This window comes from Leucoraja erinacea, chromosome 5 (assembly GCF_028641065.1).
Source record: "Leucoraja erinacea ecotype New England chromosome 5, Leri_hhj_1, whole genome shotgun sequence".
In the NCBI taxonomy this organism is placed as follows: Eukaryota; Metazoa; Chordata; class Chondrichthyes; order Rajiformes; family Rajidae; genus Leucoraja; species Leucoraja erinaceus.
The window spans coordinates 92,753,423-92,774,480 of NC_073381.1; the positions used below are offsets into that span (position 1 = coordinate 92,753,423).

General features: G+C 40.2%; 1 protein-coding gene across 1 annotated transcript in view; it reads left to right on the forward strand.

Annotated features, from left to right (window-relative positions):
• Positions 1-21,058, forward strand: part of ppp2r5d (protein phosphatase 2, regulatory subunit B', delta) — a 76,163-nt gene that overhangs the window by 15,276 nt on the left and 39,829 nt on the right. Inside the window, exons 3-4 of the mRNA XM_055636252.1 lie at positions 9,060-9,237; positions 19,447-19,646. Of these exons, the coding sequence (XP_055492227.1) occupies positions 9,060-9,237; positions 19,447-19,646 (378 nt within the window). The remainder of the gene's footprint in view (positions 1-9,059; positions 9,238-19,446; positions 19,647-21,058) is intronic.

Consider the following 21,058-nt stretch of genomic DNA (forward strand, 5'->3'; position numbering starts at 1 on the left):
GAACTTTTATTGCTTTCCCTCACAGTGCGAAACGTTGATTCCGCTGTGTGTGGATGTTCATGTTAAATTCTATCGTGTGTTGTCTTTTTATTTGTATGGCTGTGTGGCAACCCAGTGACAATAAATGTAAACTTGAACTTTATTATTTTGATAAGTTTGTATGCTAAACACTTCTATGTTGACAAGGCTATTCTTGACGATCATGCCACAAAAGCAGATAAATTGTCCATGACTTTGACTTGTCCCCAAGAATGGACCTGCACATTCAAAAGCACCCAGTAATTTTAAAATTATCTTTCTCCTTGTGGAATGCAAATTTTAGTTACATTTTATAAGCTTGATTTGTTGTAGTTTCACTGGATATTTTAAGTGTACTCTTGATTGTAGATTTAGCTGCAAGACTTGTTTTGTGATCCCATGAAATTCTTAAAGTGTTTTGTCAAAGTTGTGGCTGGTAATGTTCCCATTTGTCCAGAGAGTTATTGTCTCAGGCTAAGTTGTTAATTTATACAAAGGCAATTCACTATCTTATCTTGAGCACTGGTTACCTTTGGGACAAAGGAAGATACTGGGAGGTAGACGCAAAATGCTGGAGTAACACAGGCAGCATCTCTGGAGAGAAGATGTCAGGGAAGTGGGCGGGACAAGGATAGAATGTAGTCGGAGACAGTAAGACTGCTATTTGAAGTTAGAGAAGTCAATGTTCATACCGCTGGGGTGTAAACTACCCAAGTGAAATATGAGGTGCTGTTCCTCCAATTTGTGCTGGGCCTCACTGTGACAATGGAGTAGGCCCAGGACAGAAAGGTCAGATTGGGAATGGGAGGGGAAGATACTGGGAGGTGGGCTCTTAAGTATCAATCACGGTTGTCCAGAAAGGAGGAAAAGGCTCTAGGTTGTTAGGGGGAGGGGGGGGGGGGGGGGGGGGGGGGGGGGGGGGGGGGGGGGGGGGGGGGGGGGGGAGGGGGGGGGGGGGGGGGGGAGGGGGGGGGGGGGGGGGGGGGGGGGGGGGGGGGGGGGGGGGGGGGGAGGGGGGGGGGGGGGAGGGGGATTGTGGATCAGCATTCTCTTGTTTTATGTAATAACATTTCTTCCCGCTATTCATAGGAGTATTCTAATCTGACAGGCTGGGAATTATTCATGCTATACTCACCAGCAATATTACATAGCTAGTTCTCCTTTGATAAGATATTTTCCATGTTCTAATCTTTTTGAGCTGAACTTTGTCTTTTGGCTATGCTCCACACACACTGGTCCAAAAAATCCACGTGAAAAAATATTTGACAGTCCACACTTATGTACTTTTGAAATTACCTTCATGTGTACGTTTCAAATGCTGGCCCATATTTTGCTATTGTAAAGGCTTTGCAGATTTTTCTGCAGGCAGTCCCAGTTTATAGAGAAATGCGTGAAACAGACCCCGAGGGTGTACTCTGTTTCTATTCTTGAATGGTACTTAGACTTTAGCTCATTGCCTGCAGAATTCATGCAAATAAACACAATCGAATGGTGAAAGTTTTAATTTCTGACTTCTTTCAGGCAAAACACTGAAGTTTAAAAAAAAATCTCTGAAGTGAAGCTAGTTGCACCTGAATGTCATTTGAAAGACGGAGCAAGGTTACTGCCTACAAAAAGTTTGATAATGCAATCATTGTGCTGTGTTTCTTTCAGAGTGGGGAGGGGCAAAATGTTCTCTTAAACTGCACCGAGAAAAGACAGTGAATCATGATTAGCTTCACAATACCCTGGTTCTCTTTCTTTTTCATTGATCAATTCAACTAGAAGTGGGACTGCATTGCTTGAACCAGGGTTTCGGCCCGAAACGTTGCCTATTTCCTTCGCTCCATAGATGCTGCTGCACCCACTGAGTTTCTCCAGCCTTTTTGTGTACCTTCAGTTCATTTCAAGTGATCTAGTTTTCTCTTGAATGCTGATAATAGGTTGCACAGATTAAAAAATGTACTTTTACCTACAGTGAGATTTTTTAAGTCAGTTTATCAAAAAATATTATGATATTCAGGAGGACATTTAGCTCCACAGTTTGCCAGTTGTTTGTAATCTTCTTTACCCCCCTGATTTTCTGTGTAATCTATCCTGTTCATATTCACACCAACACCCTTCTCCCCCACATCGCCAGATTCTGCCATTCACACGGGATTATTTACAGAGGCCAGTTAACTTTCCAATCTTTAGGGCTTCAAGATGTAGGAAATATTTGGAGCAGACACAAAATGCTGGAGTAACTCAGCGGGATGTTTCGGATCGAAACCCTTCAAACTCCAAGATTCTAAATAACTTAAATAACTAACATTTATTTAAAATATAACTATTTTATACAATTTTACAAATTGGTGGTACTTTAATTTTCAAACTGAAGACGGGTCTCAACCCGAAACGCCACCTATTCCTTCTCTGCAGAGATGCTGCCTGTCCCGCTGAGTTACTCCAGCATTTTGTGTCTACCTTTGATTTAAACCAGCATCTGCACTTCTTTCCCACACACTAAGAATTTGGAGCATACTGGTGAATGTGATCACAGGGACACTACAAACTTCACATGGACTGCACGGCAGGTTGGGATTGAAAGCATGACAGCTGTGTGGTAGCTGCTCTTTTGTTGAGCCACAGTGTAGTCAGCCCAATATTCCTTGCATAACCATTGAAATAGAAACATAGAAAATAGGTGCAGGAAGAGGCCATTCGGCCCCTCGAGCCAGCACCGCCATTCATTGTGATCATGGCTGATTGTCCCCTATCAATAACCCGTGCCTGCCTTCTCCCCATATCCCTTGACTCCACTAGCCCCTAGAGCTCTACCTATAGAATATGTGGATTCCTTGAGCTATTTGGCCTTGAAGTCTTTGGTATTCAGAAGAATTTTGTTGAAAATACAAGAAACTGAGAGGGATCAACGAGATGGACGTTGAGGATGTTTTCCCTCATTCATCAATCGTGAACTGCAGGGCTTGATTTCAGAATGGCGGGCCAACCCTTTTGTATCGAAATAGCTTCTCTCAGATGAGCATTTTCTACCCGAGAACTGAAGATTGTTGTTGAAGAATTGAGGCAGGGACTTAAACTACAAGCGAGTTGAAACATCTGGAGAGAGTTCAGCTTGAGGGCCTGTCCAACTTGGCGATTTTTTTCGCCGACTGCCAGCCTCATTGACTGACCTATCATGTCACCGAAAAATACGCAGTGTGACATGGCGTGATGATGCATGACGCGCGGTATTTTTTCAAGTGTCGCAACCATTTATTTGTCGCTTCTGGATTTTGAAATGTTCAAAATCTTTTGGCGACACTGATATGACGCTGGCAAAAGCGCCTGGTGGGACAGGCCCTTAAGTGTAAGACTAAGATTGGATCAGCAGTGACATTTTTCAGTAGTGAGGCATACGTAGGGTAAAAAAGAGACCGTGCTGGTGTTTTCAGTGGGTCAGGCAACATCTCTGGAGAGCATAAGTAGGTGGCGATTCTTCCTTGTGTCTATGCTTATTGTGCAGTCTGGTATGGTCTCACACAAACTAGCTTTCTCGGCCCACTTTGCCCATGCTGACCAGGATGCCTGCCTACGCTAATCCCACTTTCAAGCATTAGTCCCAAATTCCTCTATACCTTTCCTATCCAAGTACCTGTCCAAATGTTTTAAACGTTGTAATTGTATCTGTCTTCACTAGCTCCAATTTTAATCGGGAACCAGACAACCATTTAAAAATTAAACTGGAAATTGACAAGCGGAAGAAACTAGCTGTCTTGGATTTAAGCAGTATAGGTGGGGAAGAAAATCCTGTTTCCATGCAACCTTCTTGCAGTAATTGGACACCATTCTCTCTTTAGTGCAAAGGCTTCTATTAACACTTGTGCGGAGAAGTGGTGAACTGATCCTGACGCTGGATGTACGGAATGTTTACCTTCTCCCTGTGACCGTACTAACGGTAAAAGTTTTACATAAAATTATGTAGATTTGGATTGGATTGAGACCCTTCTTCAGACTTTAGAGCTACAGTTGATGAGCACTAACATGACACAGGTTGCTTAGACCTCAAACATTTTAGCTTGGCTTAGAGATACAGCACAGGAACAGGCCCTTTTTGCCCACTGAGTCCACGCCGATCATTGAGCGGCCGTTCACACTATTTCTGTTATTCCACTGTACACATTTAGGGCCATTTTTACAAGGGCTAATTAACTGACAACCTTGCACATCTTTTTGGATGTGGGAGGAAAGCAGAGCACCTGGACAAAACCCACGTGGTCACAGGGAGAATGTGCAAAATCCACACAGACAGTCACCTGCGATCAGGATTGAACCTGTGTCTCTGGTGCTGTGAGGCAGCAACACTAACAGTTGTGCCACTGCGGCCCTAAAAGGTTTATTACATTTTTGGATTTGCATTTGGGTATCTCTGCCGTGTGGGGCTAAGAATTTTCATTTGTCTGCACTAAGTTAAAAGGCTGCCCAAAGATTGCCTTTGGCTTTACTACATGAGAATGAAGATGGGATCAATTTGGACGTACTACCATCTTTAAATCGCTACAAATTTGTTATAACCTGTTGTTGGCGTCACATGATTTGGAGGAGACAAATGGGCATGCTACGTGATGAGCAAAACATGAAGAAAATAAATGAAATTCATTGTTAATTGCTCGATTGCACCTTTCCACTTCTCTACATGAAATATTTAATGTAATTTGCCATCTGCTTTGCCAACTCGACTCTTCCTGAATCAAGTTTCAACCAAAGTAGAACATTGAGCAGTATTGCAGAGAAATGGGCCCTTTTACCCTCAATGTCTGTACCAAACTTGATGCTAAACTAATCTCCACCTGCGCATGATCCATATGCCTCTATTCCTTGCATACCCATATCCCTATCTAAAATTGTGCATTAATAATTGGCAAAACCTTGCTTATACCTATATATTATCATTCTGTTTTGTTTTCAATTGGGACCATGTCCTTTCTTAACAAAAAGGAAAATAGAAAGGCAATTAGTGAAAATTTGACTGGAAGTTTTTTTGATAGCATTTGAGCCTGTCTCAGTCTCCTGAACCTCAAGAAGATACAGAAAAGGTTTATTGGAATAGCTTCGGAGATGAAAGACGTGTTACAGGGAAGCGTTTGAAAATATGGGCTTTTTCTGATGAGGGTATTTGTGTGGAGGAGGAGTATGTTTCCCCATTGGTGAAAGAATGAAGGACACAGATTTAAGGTGACTTTCAAAATGAATAGCGCTTGAAAGGAAAATGTTGCGTCCACAAGGAAAGGACAAAAATATGCAACAAACTGCATTGTTCTTTTCGAGAACTGACAGATTTGAAAGATCAAACGAGTGCTCATGAACCTGTTGCATTTCATTCTGTGGGAATTTTTCTCAACTTTCAGTGCTATTCAGTGCTCTGCTTAAAGGGTGTTCAAAAGTAATTGAAAAGTCCCAACCCAAACGTCAGAGATGCCCCATGACCTGCTTTCATCTAACAGATCTCATCTGACGACTCACTTTTTTTTCAATAGGCTACCCTCTTACTCCTGTCATGGTGATAGAAGGTCTTCGCACCTGATATATTGTAGTATGTCTTGCATAAATTGGTTTTTCTCCACAGTTGGGTTGGGTGATAACTGACAGAATCCTCTGCCTCTTTCATCATGCATTGATTATTTAAATTCTCCAATTTGTCTGGGGAAATGGGAACAAGATGCTTTTGTGTGGTCATTAGAGCTTTGGATGTCAATTCGTTAACATGACAAAACGACCACCTACTTATGAACAAACATGATTACATACGGCTAATCTTTTTAAAATTGTGCAATAAATTGGGTGATAGCTGTAGTTGTTCTAAGTACTTTGAGAACAAAAGTTGGCATTGAGATGAACAAAATAGAAGCGATTAACAGTTCATGGATGTGGTCCGCATTTTATTTCCTCGTGGATCTGCAGTTTGCTTCATCTTTGATTTGTTTTACAATAGTCGGAGGTTTAGGGATCACAAATTATTTTGTCAACTCGCATTGCATCAACAAACTTCTTGCTGTTGCCAAATTCTTCATCGAAAAAATAGCCAAAGTTTTTTTCCTTAAGATCAGTGCTTGTTCTAATCTTGTCTGCTGACGAGTCCAATTTCTACACAAAGCGATGTTTTACCTGAGAAAGATGGAACAAATGTTTGTAATAGTGCACAATCAAAAATTGACACCAGATCGTCAAAGAGAGGACTTGGGTGACCAAAGATTAGTTTAATTTACACTGCAAGATCTACCAGCTCTGGAGAACACATTTGAATGTGAATATAGGAGATATATAATGAGCAAGTTGGTGGAAAACAAGAACATTAGTGGTATGGATAGTGAGAGCTTTTCTGAGGTTACAGCAGGTTATAGATCAGTTGGAAAGTTGGGTGGAATGATGGCACATGGAATTTTAAACTCACAGCAGCAAGGTAATGTTTTGGGTCGAAACCTGAAGAGACTGCCAATCTAGTTGCAATTTTTTTTCACATCTATTATATTCTTTGGTCTTTTGGTCTCTTTCATCATCAAATCAAAAAACATAACTGCCTGTATAAATGCCACCTGTGCAGCATAATGCTAACGTGATAAACTCAAGTCTTGTGCAACCAGTAGGCGGTACCAGCACAGTGCTAAAGAACTGAGTCAATCATGTGCATTGACAGCTATTGACTGCCTAAGATAACTCTGAACTAATTTTGCAAGCGACGATTAATGTTGTGTGTAAGAAAGAAGTGCAGATGCTGGAGTAACTCAGCGGGTGAGGCAGCATCTCTGGAGAGAAGGAATGGGTGACGTTTCTTCAGACTGATGTCTGGGGAGGGGACTGGACAAAGATAGAATGTAGTCGGAGGAAAGGAGGAATCGCAAAGGGAAGCAGTGAGAGATGATGTTGCTGAACTCTCGTCGGAGAGATGAGGAGAACTTATTTTTGGGGATATGCCAGCAAATTATTTTCCGGTAAGTCCAATATCAGTAGAGAAATAGTTATTGGGAGGGATTCTGAAGGTCTTGAATTTATTAACATTGGGAAAGGTAAGAACTGGTTAGTCAACGTGGCATTTTGCATGGGCAGTCACATCTCGCCAATTGGATTGAGCTTTTTGAAGAGATGACCAATAGTATTGAAGAGGGCAACAGATTATCTCTTCTTGGACCTTAACAATGATTATGTCAAGGCCACGTGAGATTGGTGCGCCCAGAATAGTTAGAACACAGATGAAGGGTGAGTTAGCAAGTTGGTTACAAAATTTGCTTCATGGAAGAAAGTAGATGGTGGTAGTGGAAAGTTGTCTTTCAGATTGGAGGCCTGTGTCCAACGATGTGCCACAGGGATTGGTTCTGGGTTCACTGTTTGTTGCACTTATTAATGATTTGGATGAGAATATAGGTGGGGTGGTTAGTAAGGTTGCAGATGACACCAAAATTATTGGCATAGTGCAGGAGTGTCAAAATCATTTAAACTAATTTTAGGCCACGGGCAAAATGCGACTTTATGGGCGCCGGATCGCGCCACGCACGTGTGAATGCAGTCCGATCTGGCACCAGGGACAGCTGCAGCCCGCTCTAGCATCGGGGAAATCATCCCGCGGGCCGGATCGGACCTCTTCGCGGGCCGCGTGTTTGACACCCCTGGCATAGTGGGACAGTGAGGGGGCGGCCTGTGGCGTCTCTCACGCACACACTCGCACTCACACTCCCTATCACACTCTCGACCACTATCCCCCTCGGCCACTATCCCCCTCCCCCCCACACACACACACACACACAGTTTTATAGTTCTACGGATAATAACTGATGTATTAATTATCTCTATGAAAACAGAGATTTTTGGAATCATATGGTGCAACACAATTGTAAAAACTAACCGTTTCAGGACTGGATGAGGGTTGGTCAAGATTATAAACAATGATCTCCTTACCCTTTTAAAAAAAAATGTTTTAATGTCTTATTCTTTTTTTTTCTTAACTTTCTTCACTCATTCGTTTTTCTTCCTTTTCTTCACACACTATATCTCACGCTTTTCTATCCTTTACTATCTAATTTCTTTTTCTTATTCTAATCTTTCTTTAATATAACAAAAAAAAAAATAAGAAGCTGTACATAAAATGTATTATGAAAATATATATTGGGCACTTTGGGGCCATATGATTGTACTTCTAATAAAATAAAATATTTTAAAAAAAAAAAAACAAAAAAAACAGATCTCGGCAGCACAAAATGTGTAATTCCTCCACTGCATGTTCTTCATAATTGGAAGAAAATTTCATGTCAATGCATCTCACTCCAATGTTTGGTTCACAAGTGAGTTACTTTCCCTTCAAGCCTGTAGTTCCTAGAGTTGGAAGCAATAAAAATCTATAATGAAGACGACACCCTTTTTATTGCTAACAAGATACATATGTACTGACAAGTTTATAATTTCTTGTTCATGTTTAATTGTGCTCAGAACTGAAATATCTGGGCTATTTCAGAGGATAGTTGAGTTGATCACCACTCTGGTGTCACATGTCCAGTGAAGAGGGTGAATATTTTTTCTTAAGTATGTTTGTGAATCAGATGGATTTGTATTTGTTTGCTGATGCATACCACATTGCAGTTATCAATGTTAGACAAAACTCTTTATAAAGTAGAGAAAATCATGGGGAAATCTTTGTAGCGGTCAGTGAGGTTGCTTCAACATGACTGAAACACAAGTCCATCGCTACTAGCAGTTCGAGGTTCAAACGTCCTCTGCAAAAAATTGCTTTGCTTAATTGGATGGGGGTGGGGGAGGGTGGTGGTTGGCAGGTTTGGGGAGGATTTGTGGGGGTTGTGCGTGGTTAACTAAAATTGGAGAATTCTATGTTCGTACAGTTGGGTTGTAAGCTACCCAAGTGGAATATGAGGTGTCATTATTAACGTTTGCGTGTGGCCTTGCTCTTGCTCGGCGCTCGTAAAGCATTCTTTGACATATGCTAGTTGGAAGTGTTCTGATTGGGAGTGAGTGGAAGTTTTTTTTTAACGTTTTTTGGTGTAGTTTGACATGGATGTTTTTGCATTTTGGTATAGGCCCAACAGCAGCCGACTGCAAACAAGAGGCCCAGTAACAGTGCTCCTCCTCAAACTCAACTTAACAAAATCAAGTATTCTGGAGGACCACAGATTGTAAAGAAAGAGAGACGCCAGAGTTCATCCCGCTTCAACCTGGCAAAGAACAGGGAGTTGCAGAAACTGCCAGCACTTAAAGGTAAGTCATGCCCCTATCAAGACATGTTAGGGTAACATTTGTTTTTTCTTTTTCTTCCTGAATGGCAGGTATTCATTTGGCTTGTAATGGCATCCATCAACATTGTTTTTGGAATTCTCTGTCTGAGTTGTGGAGGACAGAGCAGTGGTTGCATTTAAGGAGGAAGTAGATGGATTTTTTAATTGAGGTCCCTGGGGATCAGGTAAAGGGGAAATGATGCCTGGGACATGGGCTATGATTGTGAATGGCAACGTATGCTTATGGGTGGAGAGACCTATTCCTGCTTTGCAATGCTGCTCTCCTCCATTTGTTTGCTGCAATGCTCTTTCTCCCAATTATATCATCTGACCCAATAATTCAGTGCAGAACACTCATTACCAATTGCTTCTGAACGCATTTGCATGTAATCCAATTTGGAAAATTAATGGCTGGATCTCAGTAACACCAGACCGGAACTTCCCATGCAGAGGCTGGATTGTTAAATTATCAAAGCCAGATCTCATTCCAAAAGCAGCTCTTTCAAATGGACCTGATTTGTAATTGTTCTCTGGCCTATTCATAATTTTCCAATTTGACAAAATGGATAATGTAATTGCTTCAATAATTGATTTAAACAGAACATATCAGCTCTGATTAGTAGAAAAATAATCATTGGCATAAAAAAAATATTTGTGACTAATTTCTGTTTTGTGCTATACAAGTAGTAATCTGAGATGTGATGCTAAATCTAAAATTATTCCACATCATAGATGCTAGACAGTTGGGAGTGTATGAAATTACGGATTCCACCTGGCATGGTGTTAGACACGCACCAATTCCTCCTACCTTTAATCACCACCACTCCTCCAAAATAAAAAGCTTTCTAATCATATGGTTTTTTTCCCACTGTGATCTACACTGTCATACAGTGTCTTCCATAATGTTTGGGAGAAAGACCCATCATTTATTTATTTGCTTATGTACTCCACAATTTGACATTTGTAATAGAACAAAAATCACGTGGTTAAAGTGCACATTTTTTTAAAAGGCCGTTTTTATACATTTTGGTTTCACCATGTAGAAATTACAGCAGTTTTCATTTCAAATGGGAGAGAACTTCATCGCATGGATAAAATTATTATATAACAAACCCACGGCTAGAATATTAACTAATAATATATTATCTACGAAATTCCAATTATCAAGGGGCAATAGACAAGGATGTTCATTATCACCACTGTTATTTGCTCTGGTAATTGAACCTTTAGCTGAAAAAATCAGAACACACCCGGATATTTACAGTTATAATACAAAATACTCAAATAACAAAATATCCTTATACGCAGACGATGTACTACTGTATATCACAAAACCCCAAATCAGTATACCAAACATATTAAATCTAATTGAGGACTTTGGATCTTTCTCAGGATACAGAATAAACTGGAACAAAAGTGAAATTACGTCGATAAAACCGAAAGACTCTCTTGAAATTCCCCTTTAAAATAGTCACAGAAAAATTTAAATATTTAGGAATTGAAATCACTAGAAATTATCACGCTATGTTTAATGCCAATTATAGCTCTTTACTTAAGAAACTAAATAACCTAATCAAATTCTGGAAAACGCTCCCGATGTCTTTAATAGGTCGAATAAATTCTATAAAAATGATCTTTTTACCACAAATACTATATTAATTTCAATCAATACCTAAATATCTTCCAAAAAAGTTTTTCAAAAAACTAGACTCGGACATTACAAATTTTATATGGGATTATAAATCCCACAGAATACAAAGAGCACACCTTAGTAAACCAAAAGAGATGGGTGGTCTAGCGCTCCCTAACTTTATGTACTATAATTGGGCAGTAAATATTAAAAATATGATTCACCTGCTGGACAATTCTGCCCAGCAGGTGGACTGGATTGTAATGGAGAGAGAGAACTGCTCCCCGTGTAATACAGGAGCGACTCTCCTCGCACCAATGAATCTGAATAACAAAAATTATAATAAAAATCCAATGATACATAGCACAATTAGAACTTGGAAACAAATGAAACTGAATCTAAAATTAAGAAATTATCTATTTTAATGCCAATAGTCAATAACCCGTCGTTTTAACCTTCAATTATAGATAAATCATTTACACAATGGGAAAGAATGGGAATCAAAATACTCGGACACTCGGAATTAGGAAAATTATTATCATTTCAACAATTACAACTGAAATATAATTTGAAAAATAATCAATATTTTAAATATCTTCAAATCTGTGACTATCTGAAAAAAGACTATCATAACATGCCCCCAGACTTATTGGATGAAGCCACGAAGACAAAGGCTGAATCAGCAAATCTAATATCATACTTATACAACATTACTTTAAATATAGAAATACCTACAACCGATGGTATTAGAAGAGACTGGGAACAAGAACTAGCTATAAAAATTTCAAAAGCGAGCTGGGATAAAGACTTACTATATGTGCATAAATGCTCGATCAACGTATGACATGCTCTAATCCAATATAAAACATTACATAGACTATATTATTCAAAAACTAAAATAAATAAACATTTCCCCAATGTCCCACCCATTTGTGATAAATGTCAGTCACAAGAAGCTACCATAGTGCACTCTTTTGTTTTTTGTATAAAAATCCAAAAATTCTGGAACGAAATATTTGAAATCTTCACAAAATTAATTAAAATAAAACTTGTACCAAAAGCAGAATGGATCATTTTTGGAATATCGGAAGGTAACCCCGAACTAAACGTGTTTCAAAAGAACTTACTTAATTACGGGCTAATAATGGGAAAAAAGCATACTCAAATTATGGAAAAATGCTCCAATACCAACAATAAAAATGTGGATTTCAAACATGTTCGAAACACTACACCTGGAAGAGATGAGACTCCTCCTAGCAGGCAAAACAGGCCACTTCGAAAAGACGTGGTCTACATTTATGGAACTATTACAAGCATAAGGTGCAATAGTAATTTAAAATATAAATGGTACCAGGATCTGGTAATGGGGGGTATAAAATTTAAAAAAAAAAAAAAACACGGTTGGCATATCCTTTTTTTGCGGAGTTTTGTGTTATAATAGAGCGATTGTTTTTCCTTTTTTTTCTTTTCTTTCTAGGGTCTTTCTTTACTTCCTTCTCTAACTTCTTCCCCAAGGGGCTTTCTTCTCCCAACACTTTCCTGCATCTTCACGATTCTTGCTCACTTTCCTTACTTCTTTTATTTCTACCTTTTTTTTAAAGCTCGAAAAACGAAGTGGTACAACAAATGTAATAAGATATATGTGATGTGTATTACTGTAATTTACTGTACTTCTAATGAAAATAAAATATTTTAAAAAAATTAATTACAGCAGTTTATACATAGTTCTCCCCCCCCCCCCCATTTCCAGGCACCATAATGTTTGGGACACATGGCTTCACTGGTGTTTGTAATTGCTCAGGTGTGTTTCATTGCCTTCTTCATGCAGATATAAGAGAACTCTCAGCACCTCGTCTTTCCTCCAGTCTTTCCATCACCATTGGAAACTTTTATTGCTATTTATCAACATGAGGACCAAAGTTGTCCTAATGACGCCATAATGAGACTGAGAAACAAGAATAAAACTGTTCGAGACATCAGCCAAACCTTAGGCCTACCAAAACGAACTGTTTGGAACATCATTAAGAAGAAAGAGAGTTCTGGTGAGCTTACTAATCGCAGGTCAAGGAAGACCGCCACAACTGATAACAGAAGAATACACTCTATAATAAAGAAAAATCCCCAAACACCTGTCCGACAAATCAGAAACACTCTTCAGTAGTCAGGTGTGGATTTGTTAATGACCACTGTCCGCAGAAGACTTAATGAACTGAAATAGAGGCTACACTGCAAGATGAAAACCACTGCAAAAATAGGATGGCCGTGTTACAGTTTTTTCAAGAAGTACTTAAAAGAGCAACCACAGTTCTAGAAAAAGGTCTTGTGGACAGATGAGATGAAGATTAACTTATGTCAGAGTGATGGCAAGAGCAAAGTATGGAGGAGAGAAGGAACTGCCCAAGATCCAAAACATACCACCTCATCTGTGAAACACGGTGGTGGGGGTGTTATGGCCTGGGCATGTATGGCTGCTGAAGGTACCGGCTCACTTATCTTCATTGATGATACAACTGCTGATGGTAGTAGCATAATGAATTCTGAAGTGTATAGACACATCCTATCTGCTCAAGTTCAAACAAATGCCACAACTCATTGGCTGGCGGTTCATTCTACAGCAAAACAATGATCCCAGATATACTGCCAAAGCAACAAAGGAGTTTTTCCAAGCTAAAAAATGGTCAATTCTAGAGTGGCCAAGTCAATCACCCAATTGGAACCCAATTGAGCATGTATTTTATATGCTGAAGAGAAAACTGAAGGGGACTAGCCCCCCAAACAAGTATAAGCTAAAGATGGCTGCAATACAGGCCTGGCAGAGCATCACCAAAGAAGACACCCAGCAATGGTGAGGTCCATGAATCACAGACTTCAAGCAGTCATTGCATGTAAAGGATATGGAACAAAATACTAAATATGACTACTTTCATTTACATGACATTGCTGTGTCCCAAACATTATGGTGCCCTGAAATGGGGGGGACTATGAATAAACACTGCTGTGAAATCAACATGGTGAAACCAAAAGGTATAAAAATGACCTTTATTTAAAATCTGACAATGTGCACTTTAACCACAAGTGATTTTTTTTTTTCTATTACAAATCTCACATTGTGGAGTAGAGGCAAATAAATAAATGATGGGTCTTTGTCCCAAACATTATGGAGGACACTGTATGTTTGCTTAGTGCAAGCAGCCTGGAATTAGTTGGAGTTAAAAGTCACCTTTCAGCCAAGGCACTGAACAGGACTGCTCCAAATGCTTTCCTGCAAGAGACGAGCACTGATTGTTACTGTTTGGTTGTGGCACATCCTTTTTGATCTCCAGGGTATGAAATTCCACTCAAGTTGACTAGTGTCCTTCCTGAGGCTACATTCATGCTTGGGTATCCTTTGAGAGTAGTTGTCATAGACAGGGCTCAAAACTAGCGGTTGCCCAGGTGCCAATGGTGACCTACAGTCCCACCGGGCAACCTAAAAGCCATGCTATTTTGCCCGGCTTGGCAAGCATCGTTTAATTCTGAGCGGGCCCCCTCTCTAGCATTCTCTCTGTCACTCTCCATCTCCGCCCGCCACCCGTATCCGTGTCCAGGTCTCCGGTCTCCACTCTCCGCTCGCTCCTCATCCGCCGGCACGGCCGGCCTGCACATGCGCACTGCCACGGCAACTGGTCAGCGTTGGCCACTTTCTCCCTCCGTTTCTGGCCGCCATTTCTGTCTGGTCGTCGCCTCACCTCGACCGTTGAAATCCAACGCAGAATCACTCCCTGGAACTGGAGTAACTCTTGGTTCTTGGTTTCCTGGTCCTCTAAAAATATTCGAAATGGAAATTAAACTGGAGTGGACGCACTACTACCAAACTCCAAACTCTGAAAAATAAAAACCTATTGTATTTTATTTATTTATTTATTGTGTGTATGTGTATATATATATATATATATATATGTGTGTGTATATGTATAATATATATATAAATATAATATATTTATATAAATATGGTCCATGGGGTATAGACACACTGAACTTTTATCTCCTGGTCTGTATTATGTTTACATATTCTGTTGTGCTGCAGCAAGCATGAATTTCATTGTCCTTTCTGGGACATGACAATAAAACTCTCTTGACTCTTGACTTGGACTAAAGCAAAAAAGGGTTCTTAGGAAAAAAGAGCTACCTTAAATTTAGTTCCGTCTGGTTGGGTACCTATGGTGGGGTGAAGATGGTTTAATTGTGCGGGGGAATTCCATGAAACAGCCAGCATCTCTGGATAGAAGAAATTGGGTGACGTTTCAGGTAGAGACCCTTATTTAGATTTCCTCTGGTTTTAGTATTTTTAGTTTAATTTAAAGATACAGCGTGGAAACAGGCCCTTCGGCCCACCAAGTCCACGCCGACCACCGATCACCCGTACACTAGTTCTATCCCACATATCAGCGACATAAGTCAAGAGTGTTTTATTCTCTCACGTCCCAGTTAGAACAATGAAATCCTTACTTGCAGCAGCACAACAATGTTATAAACGAGAAAACAAAACGGTATATATTTATATATGAATATATAACTATACACATACAATTTCCCTCCTGGGATTAATAAAGTTCTATCGTATAGTATCGCGTGTGTAGGAAGGAACTGCAAATGCTGGTTTAAACTGAAGACAGACACAAAAAGCTGGAGTAACTCAACAGGTCAGACAGAATCTCTGGACAAAAGGAAAATATTACATTTTGGGTTGGGTCTGAAAAAGGTTCCTGCACTCCTTTGGAATGTGGAAGGAAACAAGAGCACCCGGAGAAAACCTATGTGATCAAAGGGAAAAGGAGCAAACTCTATACAGACAGCACCCATAATCAGGATCAATTCCGGGTCTCTGGCAATTTTAGGCAGCAACTTTATGGCCAATGTACTGCCCCATAGTCTTGACCTGAATTAAAACATACAGTAGCTGTAAAGATCAATTAGAGATTTAAGACTGAAAATGGATAATTAAAAAAAAAATTTTTTTAAGTAACCAGTTATCAACATATAATTTTTTGTGTGCTGGAAAATTAAATATAGTGGCACAGCTGGTTGACATTGCTGCCTCACACGCCAGAGATCTGTGTTCGATCCTGTCCTCGGGCACTGTCTGTGTTGAATTTGCACATTCTCCCTGCAAGCGTGTGGGTTTCCTCCCACATCCCAAAAACACATTGGCTTTGTAGGTTAACTTGTCTCTGTAAAATTGCCCCTAATGTGTAGGGAGTGGGTGAGGAAAGTTGGAGAACAGAACTTGTGTGAATGGGTAAACAAAAATGCTGGAGAAATTCAGCGGGTGAGGCAGCATCTATGGAGAGAAGGAAATAGGCGACGTTTCGGGTCATGACCCTTCATCAGACTGATGGGGGGGTGGGGAGGGGGGGATGAAAGGAAGAGGCGGAGACAGTAGGCTGTGGGAGAGCTGGGGAGGGGAAGGAGGGAGAAAGCAAGGACTATCCTACACCCACTAGGGACAATTTTTACATTCCACGTCATGGGAACCATGATGGTGCAGTGAAAATTCATGTAGCTGTGACTGTATATTTAAACGTTACATTTCTTGTTTTGTGGTGATTTCATAGCAAAGAAGCTGAGGAGAGAATTGGTATTTGTATGAATTTAAGGGTCTTGATTTGAATAGGATGGACCTATTTTTGCGGAGGTCTGTAACCAGCAGGAGTGATTTAACCTAGGAGAAGGATTAGAGAAGAGCTGAGAAAAAAATATTTTGCCATAGAGTTTAGGAGGGATTGAGTTGCTGAATCCTGCTAGAAAGGTAGTAGAGGTCTTGATGTATTTTTAAAACAAAAGTTAAATGGCAATTTAAGGAGCCAAAGATGGCAATTTAAGTCTCAAGATGTCGATCAAGAAGTAGGGTTTATTTAAGAAGCTATTCCAGTAAGTCTTGAAAGCCCAAGAGCAAATAGTTGTCTGATTGTAATGCAGATTTACACTAATAGGATTTGCCCGCATTATGCCTATATTTCCCTGCGTCTCTCGAAAGCATGTACCTGTCCCAAAAGCCTTTAGAATAGTGTAATTGCATTTGCCTCAGACACCACCTCTGGCAGCTTGTTCCAGATATTTGCACCCCCGGGGTTAAAAAGCATACCACTCCGATCTACTTTAAACCTCTCTCACATCACCTTAAACCTGTAGCCTTAAGTTAGACTCCATCACTCAAGGTAAAAAAAAAGGCTATCTCTTTGGCCATGATTTCTGGATTTATTTTATTTATTTTTGTAATTTCCTGTACTTCGCACATCTAGGCACAAATGGTTGGTCAGTCCCCCCCCTCCCCTGGTATCCCACCCCCTACCATCATCCTCTAATTGAGAAGTAATTCATTGGGGAAGATTTAAAAAAAATAAAAAATTAAGCTGCAAAAGAAAGTTCAACATTAAACTAATTTGTTAAATGCAAATGATTATTTGTTTGTATGCTTTCCAACACTGCCAAACGTCACCTTCATAACATCCTTGCAAGAAGACATACAGCCTTTCCATTATTGTGTTTGGGTCTATATACGATAGCTCCCTCCCAGCAGCAGTCTGGTGTATTCTTCAGATGCGAGAGCTGCTGTGGCTTAAGTCAATGATCATCACTGCCTTCTCAAGTGCAATTAATGAACTTTAAAATGATGAAGCTTTACCAATTCGGGAGTTGATGTCGACCTCTACATCTCCATCTACTGTCAACATGCTGCCAAGATAGGTAAATCTTGTGGCATTTTCCACAGGTTCCCCATTGATTATCAGTTGATCTATTGGCTGCTGGTCTCCTGTCTAAATAGTCTTAGTCTTCTGGCAGCTGATCTTTAATCCAACCTTTGATGCATTCTCCTCCAGAGCGGTTGTCATCTCTTGAAGGGTGTGTCTCGACTCTGCTAGTAGTGCAATGTCATCGGCAAAATCTAGGTCTGTGAGGCGTCTTCCTGTTCTCCACAGTATTCCAAAGTCAGGTTTGTTCATTGTCTTCCGCATGACATAGTGGATCTTGACAATAAACAGTAAGGGGGATAAAAGGCAACCTTGTCTTAACCCTGTGAATAATTCTGCGTTTCCTGAATCAACCTTGACACAGTAACCGGATACTTCAGGTTTTTGAAGATGTTTATGAAGGCCTCTGGGATGCTAAACACTTTAAGAATTTGCCACAGGATGTCTCTATGTACACTATCAAATGCCATTTTGAAATCAACAAAGTTTATTAGTATTGGCTTCTGAAATTCCAGGCATTGTTCTACCACATTTCGTCACACAAAGATTGTTCGCTGCAGATTGCAAATTGTAAAGCTAGAGGAAGGATGTAGGTGGAGGGGAAGGGATGAAATGAGGGAGAGTACAGTTGGGACACAGGGAAGGGGGGGGATGGGGGAAGAAGGGAGATGGGGGAGTTACTAGTTGATCTGAAATTGGAGAATTCAATGTGCATTCCATAGGGTTGTTAATTACCCAGGTGAAATATGAAGCGCTATTCCGCCAGTTAACGCGTGGCTTCACTCTGGCAATGAAGGAGGCTCAGGACAGAAAGGTCAGCATGAGAATGGGAAGAGGAGTTAAAATAGTTTGAAACCGGGAGATCTAGCCGGCCTTGGTGAACCGAGCGCAAGTGTTCACCGAAACTGCCACCGAGTCTACACTTGATCTCGCTGCTGTAGAGTAGTCAGCCAACAAAAGCTGGTCAAAATCTGGAGATCTTTTGATTTGTGACTCGCCCCAACGCCTCAAAGCCTTTTCACCACCTGCAAGGCACAAGTCACGAATGCAATTAAAGACACTCCACTTGTGTTGGAGGGTTTAACTATAGCAACAGTTGAGTGAAACCGAACAAAAGCAGCCCACATAATTGGACCACATCTATCACCTGAACATTTATTCTTTCCAAGAGTGCACAGTGTGTACCATCTGCACAATGCTCTGCAGGAGCACTTCTCAACTCGACCTGTGACAATGACGTTAAAAGGTAAACGGTCCATGTTATTGCCATCACTTTCAGCTTCCCCTTCAAGAGGAATACCATTCCTGATTGGGAAATACGTTACTGGTCATTCATCTTCACTGAGTCTAAATCATGAAAATCCCACTCCAACAGTTGGGGATGGGAAATAAATGCCAGCCTTGCCAGAAGTGTCCATGCCCTAAAAGAAATAAAATGAGTAAATGGCATGTTTTAACATTACATAATGTAATCATTCTTTTTAATTCATTAACTGAAATTGCGCCCGATCTATCTCTGGCGACAATAGATCTGAAACATGGGTGTTTTTCCCTCTACCGTACCAAATGTTGATAAACACACTTGCTCTGGACGGATGAGTTCAGGACTGGCTGCTCTGATTTATTTTGCATTTTTATTACCATTGTTTTGTACGTTTAAAATTGTTTTAAATGCCTGAGTGAACACCTCTGTAAATTTTGGAGAAAACTATTGTCTATAATGTAATTGCATGTATTTAAACAAGTATTCTTGGGTTTTCTCAAATGCATAGTATAATAAAATGCTCTTGTTAAGTCCAACACTTTTAAAATGTGCTTCTCCATTTTACAGATGCACAGTCTCACGAGAGAGAAGAGCTATTTGTTCAGAAATTACGACAATGCTGTGTTCTCTTTGACTTTGTCTCTGACCCTCTCAGTGACCTCAAATACAAAGAGGTGAAGCGGGCAGGTTTGAATGAGATGGTGGAATACATCACACACAATCGGGATGTCATCACAGAAGCTATTTACCCAGAGGCTGTTATTATGGTATGCTTGCACGAATTTATGTTTTATATACACAGTGGAGAAGCCAGACTAATATTTTTCGGCTGTTCTATTTAATATGTCAGATATTTCCTGAAGCTCAGTTCCGCTAAAGGGGAGAGACTGTATAATTTTGATTGGTGTGGCACTCTCTGATGACTCAAAAGAATCCTGAAAACAATTCCAAAACAGGCCCCCATTTGATCCAATTTGATCACGCTATTTTAACGTAATTCACTTTCCAGAACCCTGCTCGAAGAACTTTTCAAATGTGAGGTTTCTGCCTGTACTACCCTTTCAGGCAGTGAGTTCCAGGCACCTACCATTTTAGGCCATTTCTTTCTATTATATGGTCATGATTTTAGAAATGTAGATAAAATCAAACTGAATTATGGTTACTACCTCAGAAATGCTCTCCATTAATAACTCTTTTCACCTGCCCAGTTTCACTCACTGAAATTAAATTCAGAATTTCTCCTCCTATGTTGGAGGTGCTACATGCAGGCTAAGAGTATTTAGGTATTGTTTACATGAACAATTTTAGTTCCTATTATTGTAATTGAAATGCTTCATTATGACTGTTTTCATGCATTTGAACTTTTAAAAACTTTCATGCAAATTTGCTCTTCAATTTCCTCTCAATGGTACGGAGATGTATAGTACTCAACCTCCAGTGTAATTGCCCTTTTTTTCCCCAAAGCTCCCAGTGATTTGACCTTCATTTGATCCAAATATATAAACTGTTCTCACAGCTGTTACTTTAAAAATTCCCACAAGCTCCCACATTTTTGTTTGTTAATCTCCCTTTCTATCGCTTCTGAAAACCTATAACTAGGCACAGTCTGCATTTCCATAAACTATTTGTCAGTAATTGTTCACATAGACTTTTGTGTGCCTTATTATTGCCTTCAGCTTGTTCTCCAAGTTCTTTAAACTTAATGCATTTAGTCAATTTATTTACTGTATCTTCCAGCCTCTAATGTTCTCCCTTCCACTTCCAGTTGAGACTTGTCATCCTATCTCTATGTCCAACTGGGTTAAAGCCTCCCCAATAGTTCCCCGATAAATCTGTGAGGGAAAATATTGATCCCAGGTCAATTCAGCTGCACCCCATCTGACCTTCGCATTTCCCAACGCTCCCAGAAACTAGACCCTCCACCCCTCACAACTTCAATTACTGTCCTATATTTAGTGGCAAGTGGCATGATAAGTAATCTGGAGATTACCACTGAGACCCTGCTTCATGGTCTCTTTTCCTCATATCTGGATATCAGCCTTATTCTTTCCTCTGCCTGTTGTTGGTACCAGTATGATCTGGCCTCTATATTTTAACCCTCTCCCTTCAGAATATATTACAGCTGTTCAGTGTCATTGTTGACCTGACAACCATTGAGGCATTTTACCACATTAAAATC